The sequence below is a fragment of the Hydra vulgaris genome, chromosome 06 (assembly GCF_038396675.1).
Source record: "Hydra vulgaris chromosome 06, alternate assembly HydraT2T_AEP".
NCBI classification, from domain to species: Eukaryota; Metazoa; Cnidaria; class Hydrozoa; order Anthoathecata; family Hydridae; genus Hydra; species Hydra vulgaris.
Genome location: NC_088925.1, coordinates 37,393,018 through 37,406,529, shown reverse-complemented (window position 1 = coordinate 37,406,529; position 13,512 = coordinate 37,393,018). Strand labels below are relative to the sequence as shown.

The 13,512-nt window shown below is 28.8% G+C and overlaps 1 protein-coding gene across 1 annotated transcript in view; it reads right to left on the bottom strand.

Moving 5' to 3' along the window:
- LOC100203891 (C-1-tetrahydrofolate synthase, cytoplasmic) overlaps positions 1-13,512 on the bottom strand; it is a 62,217-nt gene that overhangs the window by 15,545 nt on the left and 33,160 nt on the right. The window contains exons 4-7 of the mRNA XM_065800046.1: positions 9,704-9,894; positions 8,800-8,953; positions 8,478-8,561; positions 1,326-1,437 (exon numbers count right to left, since the gene is read on the bottom strand). Coding sequence (XP_065656118.1) covers positions 1,326-1,437; positions 8,478-8,561; positions 8,800-8,953; positions 9,704-9,894 — 541 coding nt within the window. The remainder of the gene's footprint in view (positions 1-1,325; positions 1,438-8,477; positions 8,562-8,799; positions 8,954-9,703; positions 9,895-13,512) is intronic.

The following is a 13,512-nucleotide window of genomic DNA, read 5'->3' as shown; positions in this document are numbered from 1 at the left end:
GCTTTGCGGTAAAGAGGTTGCATTAGTATAAAATTGTATCTTTTGTACATTAGTTCCTAATTGTGATTTTTTTAACTTGATATCTCTCATACTTAAATATTATTTTATAATATTATCGTTTGGCAGGCTTTAAAGTAGCGTATGTTACAGTTATGATTTACAGCCTAAGTTATAATTTAAAGTTTAAATTGCAGATATAGTGTAACTTATTATTATTATTACGTCTTTTATTGCTGTTTTATACAGTTTATAACATTAATAACATAAAACAAAGTTTTATGTTAGTAATGTTATAAACAATTTATTTACTTTGTTTAAAATAAAACAAAGTAAATAAATAAAATTGTTCTAATTAATAAATTAAAACATTATCCTGATAAAACTTTAAATTTCATATTTGTGCAAAACATACTATATCCATAAACTAAACGAGTAAAATCAAAGCAAATAAACATTAGATACCACATTTTTTCATACTTCCTGCTTCTATATCTAATAGAACCAATACCATTTTAATTATACCATGAGTATAACTAATTTTTTCATGAAAATGGTTTTAAAGTTGGTGTTTTCATTCAATTTTTTTTTGTTCAAGTTGCTTAGTAATAAAAAGTGAGAGAAAAAAAATTTGGTTTTATAAGTCAAATTATATTTTCATAATTACAGAAAAATTATTTTTTGAACTAACAATAGAACAATTCATTTTTTTTAATTTGAATTTTTTATAATTTAATTTTTGTTTTAATGTTTGCAGAAATCGCCAGTTTATTGTTTGCAATAAACCGGTGATTACTGCAAACATTAAAACAAAAAAATAGAATGTCTCTGCTTTTGAAACTGCTATTTTGATTTAGTTTTAAGGTAACTGGCTATTTTGATTTAGTTTTAAGGTAAATTCACCATGATGTACTTTATCCATTAAGTAAATCAAACTAAACTAACTTTAAAATAGAAGTAGGATATTACAAGCGACGCAGAAATTAAAGTAATTTAAATTCAAAAGAGCTTCATGTTGATTGGAAATCTTCTGTGAAAAGCAATCACCTATTAAAGCTTTTTTTTTAAAGATTTTCTTTAAATTACCTAAAAAAAAAAGGTCCTTCATCTACAATATAGGGAAATTTTGATAAATAAGGGCGCCACTCAGGGTTGCTGTCCCAGGCAGCGTGACAGCTCTCGGCGGCCCTGTGTATATATTATACATTTAAATATACATATATACATTATTTTATTATAAAACATACACTTATTCAGTTGGGGGTCTCAATGTAACAAGTGCAAGTCAATTAGCGACAGCATAGTAGGGTTAAACTAAAATATGTTACCTGGTATAACATTTATTCCACAGTCAATAACAATGGCTCCTTGTTTAATCCAACTCCCCTTAATCATTTCAGCTTGTCCACAAGCAGCAATAACAATATCCCCAAGAGAAATCTATAAGAAAAAACTATTTTTCAAAAATCCAAGTTATGTTAAGTTTAAATTTCTATATTCAATTAATTTCTTTAACTAAATGTCAAAAGTGCGACAATGTTTTCAAAAATTAAATTTTTGAAAAAAATATAATTGTTTTAGTGTTGATATTAATGAAGAAGTGCGGCATCAGGCACTTCTATGCTGAACATACTTGGTGTATCCAGTTGACTATTTATGTTTTTGCTTTTCTGGTAAGAAAGTTCTTAAAAATATTTGTTGATGATGTGCTTACAGTTTTGGACAGTAAAGAATTCCCATCATTTACAACATGGCTTGCAAAATAATGGAATTGTTCAGCACAGTTTTACACATTCTGTTTTTCCAGGCAAAGGTTGTGTCGTGTAGATCATAATGTAAACTAGCAGGTGCTGTTATTTGTAAAGTCAGGTCAACTTTTATGAAACTTTGTATTATTTTATGCTGTTGTATAAGATCTCCATCTTTATCTGTTGTATAAGTTTCCTTCTGGTTTTCAGAGTGGTTAGTCCAAGAATGTTGAGTCTTTCTTTGTAAGAAAGATCTTAAAGCTCAGAAATTACTTTAGTCGCTCTGCGCTGGATTTGTTAGAGTCTTTCAATGCCATGTTTGAGATGTATTGAATAGCAAGAGCTATTTTTTTGATAAGTCTACTTTATTGATGTCATTTTGCAAGAGCAACATCTTTGCTCGATTTAATAACTCCCATAATTTTAAAATAATCATCACATATTTTGTTGTGGTTAGTGATTTAGTGATATTATCAGGGAAATCATTAATAAAGAGGGCAAACAGTAGTGGGTCAAGAACTGAACTCTGTGGTACCCTGTTTGTAACACTCTTCCATTCTGATTCATAGCAATCAATTACTACTTGCTGTCATTTATTGGCGAGCCATTGTTCAATCTAATTGATTAATGACCCACCAATGCTGTATGCTTTGAGTTTATACAGGAGTTGACAGTGTAATACCTTCTTATCAAAGGCTTTACTAAAGTCAGTATAAATTACATCAATAGCATTACCTTGATGAACACCTTCAGTTAAGATCTCTCGCTTCTATCATACTATGACACAGCCTCTTTTTTGTTCATGAAACCATTTTGCTCCTTAGCTCTTTGTTTTCATTGCAGAATTTCATTATTCAATTGTGAATGATGCTACGGATATAAGTGAAACAGGATGGCAGTTAGATATTTTTGTTCTGAACCCTTTATTGACGGTAGGCATAACATTTGATCTTCTACAAAGGTCTGGAACAATGCTTTCTTTAAGCAATTTAGGGTAAACAAATTTAAGAGATGTAGTGAAGGCCGTTGTGCATAATTTTAGGACTCTCGGATGAAGCCTATCAAAACTCATTGATTAAATTCTTTAAGGCTCTCCAGTCTGCATTTGACATCAGTGAATTCGATATTGTAATCATTCATGTCACAAGTTAAGTCAGTTCTTTTTTTTGAACTCTGGCAGTTAGTTATTTGTGGGTTCTAAAGCAAACACAGATTGGAAGTAATTGTTAAGAACTTGGTGATAACATTTTTGTCTATGGTAATAGGCCATAACGGTAATAGGTAATAACATTTTTGTCTATGGTAAAAGGCCACTGCAGATGAGGAGGCTACTTAATTGCGGCTATAACCTCCTCTCTCAACTCTATAACTCTGAAACACAAACCCTGACGAACAAAGCCGCTGCACAGAGAAACAAGTTAAGAAACAATATATATATATATATATATATATATATATATATATATATATATATATATATATACATATATATATATATATATATATATATATATATATATATATATATATATATATATATATATATATATATATATACATATATATATATATATATATATATATATATATATATATATATATATATATATATATATATATATATATATACACGGTCACAAGCCTTGTTCCCCCACATTTAAAGCAATTTTTTTAAACAACTTGACTACATTTTTATATAGTAAGCGTTTTAAGAATTCTCCGCAAAATGAAGCTATAAGAAATAATAATAATAAGCTATAAGAAACTAGAGAATAAAACAGCAATACCCGAAGAAAAGAACCGAAAACTATATGAAATAGAAAATCTAAATAAAATAAGCTAAAAAAAAGTGAATATTATAAAAAAAAAATTGTTGTCAAAATAATAATATACCTATTGGGTTGGGGAATAAGTTTGTTCGGATTTTTTCAAAGAGCTTTCTTTAAACAAAAAACAATAATTATAGCAATAAATTAATCAATTATGTATTTGCTGTTACTTTTTACAACCTCCTCCCACCTCTCGACCAATTTGTTGATGCCGTTCTGCCAAAAATCACCCGGTATGGTGGCAAAGAAGTTGTTGAGCCAGTTTTTAAGGTTCTTTTCAAGTTAAAACCCCTCGTTTGATTCAACAAGGAGCGGAAAAGGTGATAATCTGTTGGCGCAAGGTCCAGAGAGAATGGTGGATGTTGAAGAACCTCTCATTTGAAATCTTGGAGTGCAGTTTTGACAACTTGTGCAACATGGGGTCTGGCATTGTCGTGAAGCAAGATGACTTGGCCTTTTTGGTCAGGTCTTTTCAATCGCATAGGCTCATTTACAAGGCGTACTTGGGCAATGTAGAGCTCCTTGTTGACCGTTGCATTCCTTTTAAGCATTTCCCAGTATATCTTGTTTTCCTAGACCCACCAAATGCAGATCATGGTCTTTTTTGGGTCGAGATCTTGCTTGACTCTCTGCGTCAGTGTGTCTCCTGGGGCCTACTCCTTTCTTTGTTTCATATTGATGTACAGGCACCATTTCTCATCTCCAGTAATGATTCTGTACAAAAAGCGCTGTTTATGGACGCTTGTTGCTTGATGGCACGCAAGGTGTTTAGCAGCAATTTGATCACAATTTTCTTTGTTGACTTGGTTAAGCTTGTGAGGCACCCAGACTCCGAGTTTTTCGGCAAATTCCATTGAGTGAAGATGATTGAGGATAGTCTTATAATCGCAGTTAATTTTTTCAACCAATTCACGGCTTGTTTGGCAATCATCTTCCTTCAAAAGTGCCTTGAGATGCTCATTGAAATCTGAGGGTCGTCTGCTGCGAGGTATGCTGTTGAGGTCAAAGTTGCCGTTTTTGAACTTCGCAAACCATTTCTCTGCTGCGCGCTCACCTACGACACCTCCATACACATTGCATGTCACGAGCGACTTCAGCTGGTTTTTGACCACGATGAAAAGCGAAGAAAAGTAGGTGTCAAAAATGCTGATTTTTATTCCATTTTTAAAGGTGGAAAATAGGAAAAACTAAAAATACTTGAAAAAACAAATAACACTGTTCTGTAGAGCAGAAAAGGCACTGTCTAATGAATACAAACACTTTGCTCAACAACAATCAAATGCTTTAAACAATCCTCTTTGAAAAAAACCGAACAAACTTATTCCCCAACCCAATAAACATTTTAGTCTTTTTGTTAAGACAAGAATATAACGAAAATAAAAATATTTTTTGAGACCCAACATGACATACTTTTGAAAAACTTTTTTTTTAATAATATTAAGGGTAACCCCCACAGAATTTTTTTCAGGATTTTTACTGTTCTACTAACATTTTATGATTTTATAATTTTTAAGTCTTTCTAATTTTTAAAATTTTTGAACATAAGGGTTTACTGAGGAACTTACGTATCCAAGATATTTATTTACAAATACCCTCCATTTTCTATTAATTTTTTATTAAGACAAACCTAGCCTAAATTTTCCTTAATTCAATCATAAAGCTTGTCAAAAAATCATAAGTTTCATAAACTGTTTAACCAAAATAACCTAGAAGTTAGCTATAGCTGTTTTCCAAATATTCGCAACATCATGACTTCACACAATAAAATTTTATCAGATTCTTCTAACCTTAGTCTTCCATCTTGTAATTGCCGGCAGATTGATTTGTGTCCATTTAATGGAAAGTGTTCAAGTAAAAATATCATTTATATATGCAATGTGAAAACAAACCCACAAGATAAAGACATCTATTACATAGGACTTGCATAAAAACATTTAGAGATTGTTTTTACAAACATAAAAATTCTTTTCTTTATGAAAGTAAAGCTAATTTCACCAAGCTTTCTAAAATTGTGTGGAGAAATAAAAAGAACAGTTTAAACCCAGTCCCTTTCTGGAAATTTTAGATCAGGATGAACCGTTTAAACTTAGTGGATAATTGTGTAATTTATGCATGATGGAGAAATACCATATAATTTCATCACCATAGCCTTTGTTAAACAAATCAAATGAACTTTCATCTAATCGCCGTCTTGTAAAAAAGTTCATGATCAATAACTTCAATGCCATCAAAGAGGACACTCCACAGTAATTTTAACATATATGTATATATATGTATATATATGTATATATATATATATATATATATATATATATATATATATATATATATATATATATATATATATATATATTTATATATATGTGTGTATATATATACTTTAAATATATATGTATATGTATGTATACATATATATATTTTAAATATATAAGTATATGTATGTATATATATTTTAAATATATATGTATATGTATGTGTATGTATGTGTATGTATGTATGTATGTATGTATGTATGTATGTATGTATGTATGTATGTATGTATGTATGTATGTATATATATATATATATATATATACATACATATATATATACATATACATATATATATATAAACATATTTTTTTTTTTTTTTAATAATTCACCTCCCCAAAGCCGAGAAGGCCACTACAGATGAGGAGGCTACTTGTGGTTATCACCCTCTCTCAACTCTATAACTCCGAAACACGAACCTTGACAAACAAAGCCGCTGCGCGGAGAAACAAGTTGAGCGCGGTACTACCAGGGACGTGGTGGGAATCGAACTCGGAACCTTTCGCTTATGAAGCGAGCGCTCTACCACTACACCACTACCATGTGGTGGGAATCAAACTCGGAACCTCTCGCTTATGAAGCCAGCGCTCTATCACTACACCACTACCGCACTACCGCATATATATATATATATATACATATATATATATATATTTATATATATATGTATATTTATATGTATATATATATATATATATATATATATATTTATATATGTATATATATATATATATATATATATATATATATATATATATATATATATATATATATATTTATATATGTATATATATATATGCAAATATATTTGCTACTTAGCCTTACTTGAAATGTCATTAATAATGTCATAAATAGATACTTATTTTATTAATTATTTTCAATTATCAATGAGAATATCAATGAGAAGTTATGTAAGATATAATAAAGTACACTTTATAATTGTAATGCCAGTAAGTAAATGCCAGTTGTAAATGCCAGTGACCTACAGAAATCAACTTAGTCTAGGATGCATTCATGACAAAAAAATTATCAATGATTTATTGTGTGTACTTCTTATTGATATCTTAGGCAAGCAAAATCCAATCTGCTTTTTTTAATTTATATTTTTCTGAAAAATATTTATATATTTTGAAGATTTGTTAATTAAGCAAAAAATTTTGATGTGTATGTTTTGTGTATACTTGTGTATCATCACTTATATTGATGTATTCCATATATATGCCCATGAATGCTTTATATATGTTCATGTATGCATATGTACACTTTTTGCAAAATTTTAGATTCAAGTTAATTTAAACTTTAAAATAAATAATCAAAAATATCATGATTAAGAAATTTTTGTATAAACATTAACTTAAAATATTTTAATAAATTAAGGTTGCAACCAACCAACAACCAACAATTAAGTTGAGTTACTAGAAAAAAAAGAATAGAGTTAAAGAGCAAGGAAACAGACTTGAAAAGTTGTAGGTTGTATGGGTCAAGAAGACCTGAAGATGGGAGAGAGTTTTAAAGGGTTGAAGTGCAGGAAAAAACTAGACAAAAGTTTCTAAAGCATGTAAGGACAAATACACTGTGACTTTGCTGGATGACAAGTCAAGCAAGAAGAAGTTTTGGTTGATGGAAATAGAGGTAATAGCTCTTTTTGATTAGCAAAGATGTAGTATTTGTAGAAAAGAGAAAGAGTTAAAAATTCATTTTTGGACTTTGTCTAGAAGAGAAAGAGCATCATTAGAAGAACCAGCACAAGTGATGACAGCTCTTTTGATCAAATTGGTTAAAGCGATCAAATTATAGTTCTTTTGATCAGTGATTGTGATAGTATTTGTAGAAAAAGGAAAGAGTTTAAAATGGGTTTTTTACCTTGTCTAGAGAGAAAGAGCATCATTAGAAGAATCAGCTTAAATATGACAACAGTATTCCATACAGGAACAAACAAGAGATTTGTAGAGGTAGAGAATGAAATCAGGAGTAAAATGAGCACAATAAAGAGTAACAGCCTTAACGGATGCTAACTTTGCAGATTGTTTATATGGTTTACATAAGAGGTCAGTAGCAAATGATAATCCAAAGAAGAGGTAAAGTAGAGGACTCAATGAGAGGGTTTCTATTCATTTTTATAGGAATGGCGACAATACTGTGATATTGTTTGCAGTAAATAACTGAGTTTTGGCCGAGCTGTTACATCAGATTCAGGACTGGCCTCATGCTCTAAGCGATTGAAAAGAGAAGACTTTTTGTCATTACAGGAATATAAATATGAGTCATCAACAAATAGAGCCACTTTGGTTGTGAGAATGTCAGTAAGATCATTTATGTAGATAAAAAACAATACAGGACATAAAATTAAAAAAAATTATTACTTAATATACTTACAAACGATTTTCAGTTAGCTTAAAAAAATAATTTATTGATTTATTAAAAAGAAATTTGCAATAGTGACTTCTGTAAAGAGAAATATTTAAATTTTAATTTTAAAAAATCATATTTGTATATAGCATTTTTTTTAAATAATGCAATAGTTGAAATTATGAATAGCAATAATTTATTTTACTGCTTTTACCAATGCCTTTTAAATTATATAAAAAAATACCATTTTATCAAGGTCTTTTGTTCGAGAATGACATATTGTAACTGTAGCATTTGCCCATGTTAATAGGTTAGCCATGGGGGAGCCCTGAATAATAAAAAAAAACTTAAATTTTAAAATAAACTTGAAAATATAAAAAAATTGAAATTTACTTTTATTTTATGACCCCCTTTTTTAAAATATTTCTGAACATCATTTAAACACTACTACCATTGTTAACAGAGTTTAACATTTAACATTAAAGTCAACGCTTTGGTATTGCATACCAAGCATTGACTTCAATGCTAAATGTTAAATCCTATTAATTAAAGAACAAAAATATTACCAATAGTTTGCTTCTTCCAACCACAACAGCATGTTTCCCTTCAATTTCAACACCAGTATGTTTTAAAAGCTCCATACAACCATGAGGAGTGCAAGGATGAAAACAACTTTTTAACTCTCCTCGTGATAAGCGTCCAGCATTTACTTCATTAAGCCTATAAATAAAAAATGAAAAAAAACAACAAAAAAAAACATAAAAATATAAAAATGAACATGCATATATAAAATAAAACTATATAAAATATTTTTTTAACAAATGATTTTTGCAACAAAAAAAAAAAAAATTTAAATACGAATTAGAAAAAAAATTTTAACACAAATATTATCATAAACTTTAATTAATGTATGAATATATTTATGCATGTTTATATTACTCATTATTAAAAAAAAGATAAAAAATTATTAAATTTAATACAAACTAAAGCCACAGATTAAAATAACAAACAGAATTATTAATACAGTTTTTTAATAAATATATTTGTTAATAATACAATTATTAATAATATAATTATCAATAATAAATATAATTGACAATAGTAATATAATTATTAATAATAATATAATTATTGATAATAATATAACTATTGGTAATATAATTAATAATGAAAAAAAAAATTTAACAAAATAACTACAAATAATTACTATTATTAGAACTTTTGAAAAATAAAAAACAAATAAATATTTAGAAAAAAAAATTGAATGTATTATAAAATTTAACAAAAAAAAATTAAAAAGCATAAAATCTTATATATTTTTTCTAGGATTAGTAACTCTCGTATTTTATTAAATGGTCCATTATTATAATAAGACTTATATATAGTAATAGTTAGACTATTACTATCTCTGAATTCTAATAAATTTTTATAGATAAAATTGTAGAAATACACAAACTTTAATAAAGTTACCCATCAACATCTTTACTTGGGAGAACAGCATTAGTACATTTTGCTGAATCTATCTTTTCAACACAATCTAATGGAAGCTGTACAATTATACCATGAACAGAGGCATCTTTGTTTAAATCATCTATACTTTGCAAAACCTCAAGCTCTGTCACATTTTTGTCAAACTTAACATGATTAACACAAAATCCAAGCTAAGAATTAAAAGATGTATATAAACTATTTTTCATATATATATATATATATATATATATATATATATATATATATATATATATATATATATATATATATATATATATATATATATATATAGCGTATTTAGCTAAGCAATATGATATCATAGTGAACTAGGTAGTTGTGAGGGCTTCAATACATAGATCAACTGACTATCAAGGTAGAATATGCAAGGGAGTGTCATTAAATAAACTAAGGGTTTAGGTTGGGGCAGCAACTCTATTTTCAATTATTCTTTGTTTGTTTTTTCATCTTTTTTCAAAAAAAAAAAAAAAAAAAAACTTATGGATTTTAGTTATTAAATCAATTTTTTTAAACTCAGTTTGAAAATCATAGATGAGTTTTTTACGGGAATTTCCGGAACTCCAGAAATTCACTTTAATTTCCTTTAAAGTTTCCAAAAACTTCTTAGTGTTATGATTTGTAAAAAAAAAAAATAACAATTTTTTGAATTATCAATTTTTTCACAAACCGATAGCAATAAACACTCTGAAAAATTCGGAAAAATTAAAGGATTTCATTTCTTATTTCACACAAAAAATTATGATCAAACAGATGGTGTTGAAATCCTTTAGCGCTTATCTTAGCTTATACCTTCATAAGTAATAAGTAATTAAACTTAATAAGTAATTAAACTTCTCTTTTTTATAAACAGTATGTAAATGAAATCCTATCTTTAATTCTGAAAGCACTAGAAATTTTTATTCGCTTTTATTGCACACAATATAAAAATTTCTGATGGAAAAAGAAAAAGAAAACTAAATTGCCTTTTTAGATGTACTTATCAAAAAATCCAATCCCATTTTTAACATCAGTTTATCAAAACAAAACAAAAAACTTTATAAGGTATGTCTTGCTACAAATTTAGTCTACTGTGTTGTTTGATTAATTGAACATATTAAAATTAACAATACCTGGTGGGGTTTGATGAAGATAAAATGAATAAATAAAAATCTTTCTTTTATTTTACAAAATTTTCACAAAAAATTATTGACTTCGAAAATAAATGGTATGTTTTAGTAAAATGAACCTGTTCTGTTTTGAACTGTTAATAACTCAAATATAAGATATTTAAAGCTTCTATTAACAGGAACTGACTCTACTGTTGATTATTCAAAAATTGAAAAAAAAACTAATTGTTTATAAAACAAAGATGTTCTAATAAAATTAGAGTTAAAAACAAAATTTTATTGTTTAAAGATCCTTTTCTTATGCTATTCAAATTGCATGTTGTATACAAATGTTCTTGAGCTTGTTATAATGCCAGTTATTTTGGAGAAACATTCAGACATCTTGACAACTAAAACTTTTTTTCGTTACACCAGATTTCTTTCTACAATAATTTTTACAACTTTTTTAAATGTTTTTTTAAATGGTTTTGTTTACTTTTTGATCTGTATTTAAAAGCTGATGATTGTCTTAAAAACACAAAACTTCAGGTACTATTAATATAGTGTTTTTCATTAAAACAAAATATTGTTTGTTATTTATTAGAGCATACTTTTTTTCGTGAATTAAATATTGCTCTACTATTGTATAATTGAGCACTGATTTACGCACTTGGTGGGTTTTCTCTTTTGTATAAAAAAATTTGAAATTCTTATTTAAACAGAGATTGCAAACTCTTGATGCTGGGTTGTACAGTTTGCATTGGTATTAAGATGAGATTTAATTGAATGACAAGTAACCTGAATTGTAGCAGATGTCACAAGAGACACTAGCTCTTTAGAGCAGCGCCCATTTTAGTACTTATAAAAAAGAGAAAGAGAAGCAATACTACGACAATGTGACAATGGTTGAAGGTTGGCGTTGAACCATTAGCTGAAAAAAATTGAGTTTTATCTGAGTTAAAGTTCACAAACCACTGAGACCCCATGCTGTAACTGAAGTAAGATCCTTTTCAAGCTCAAATGCCTCCTCAAAGCAATCCGAGATGGTTGGCTTCTTATCAAGACATGAATAATGACAGTATCATTAGTAATTAATACCACTTTAGATGTGAGAATTTTCTGGAAGATCGTTAATGTAAATTATAAAAATATAGGGTTAAAGATAGAAACTTAAGAAACCCTTGAATTTACGGGAAATAAAGAAGAGTGCTGTCCATTGAGGACAACTTTTATACTACGATTGGTAAGGAAAGATTTAATAATCTTAATCAGAAAGTAAATTATTATATTCAAGATGAGAGATTAATTACTTGTTAATTAAAGACTCAAAAACTTTGCTTAAGATAGTAAGAAGACTAATGGGACAATAATTAAACAAGTAAGGTTGCTCTCCAGAATTTTTCAAAATAGGGACCAACTGATTCCATTTAAAAACAAGACTCTGATAAGCACTTGTTAAATGGTTTTGAAAGTATAACCGGAGAACACTTCTGCAAGTCTATAGCAGGAATAAAGTCCGGACCACAAGCTGTAGAAGAGTATAAGTGGGAAATCACTTTATATACAGAAATTAGATTGATACGAATGTCAAGCAAACAATCAACCTGCTTGTTGGCTATATCAGGTCGGATGTGATTAGTGGAATCAAAGGATGAGATCAATGAAAAGATCTTAGAAAACAATTCAGTTTTTTTTTTAAGGTTAGGTAGGTGAGGTAACAAAATCTGAACCATGCAAGTGAGGTAGAAAAACAAATTTATTATAGACACTGTTTAAGGTCCTCCAGCCTATGTTTTGAGATGAAATACAAGATTTTGTGACCTGAGAATACTGAGCTTTGGCATTAGACAAAATCCCTTTACAATAGTTTCTAGCAATAGTAAGCAGGCGTCTTTTTTCTGGAGAACTGTTTTATGATAGATATGAAAGTAATGGTTATGATTGGCAATTTCAGCAGCACCATGAGAGAAAAGCGATGGAGAAGAGAGGCTTGACTTGAAATTGTCAAGAAGGAATAAAAGATTCCACGCAAGCCTAAATTTAAGAAGTTACATAAGAAGTAAATTTGTCAGCAGGAAGACAAAAGATTTCTACCAAAAGGCTATCATGATGAAAATCACAGAAAAAGTCTCAATCTGCTTTAATTCTGATGATGAAGATCCGCTTTAATTAGGACCAGAAACAAGACGTAAGTTGAGTAGAGAAGGTAAACGATTTGGATTGTCTGGAAAGCAAGTTGGAAAGTTGAGTATTTGTGTTAGAGATTGAGAAAGCCAAAAGTTGGGAACCTTAACGCTTGCAGAGTAACTGGCACAAGAACCAAGCCATTCAGTGTGGTGAGGATTTAAGTCACTAACAACAATGATATTGGCTGAAGGATAAAGAGAAAGGGCTTAGTCAATTTGATAAGAAATAACATCAAAGAGTGCAGTCTTGAGATAAAAGAGAGCAATAAAGAGCAAAGAAAAAGCCAATAGAGTGAGGTGGTACTAAACGAAAACACATAAAAGAATAATCTGTGGATTCAAACCTAGTTTCACGACAAATGGGTGAATTCTTACGAATGTAAATGCCCAGGCCAAGCATGTGACTATTGGAGTCTTTATGAGTTAAAGGAAGATAACCATTAACACTAAGATTGCAAGATCAGACAGCTGAACTCAAATTAGTCTCACAAAGAGCAAG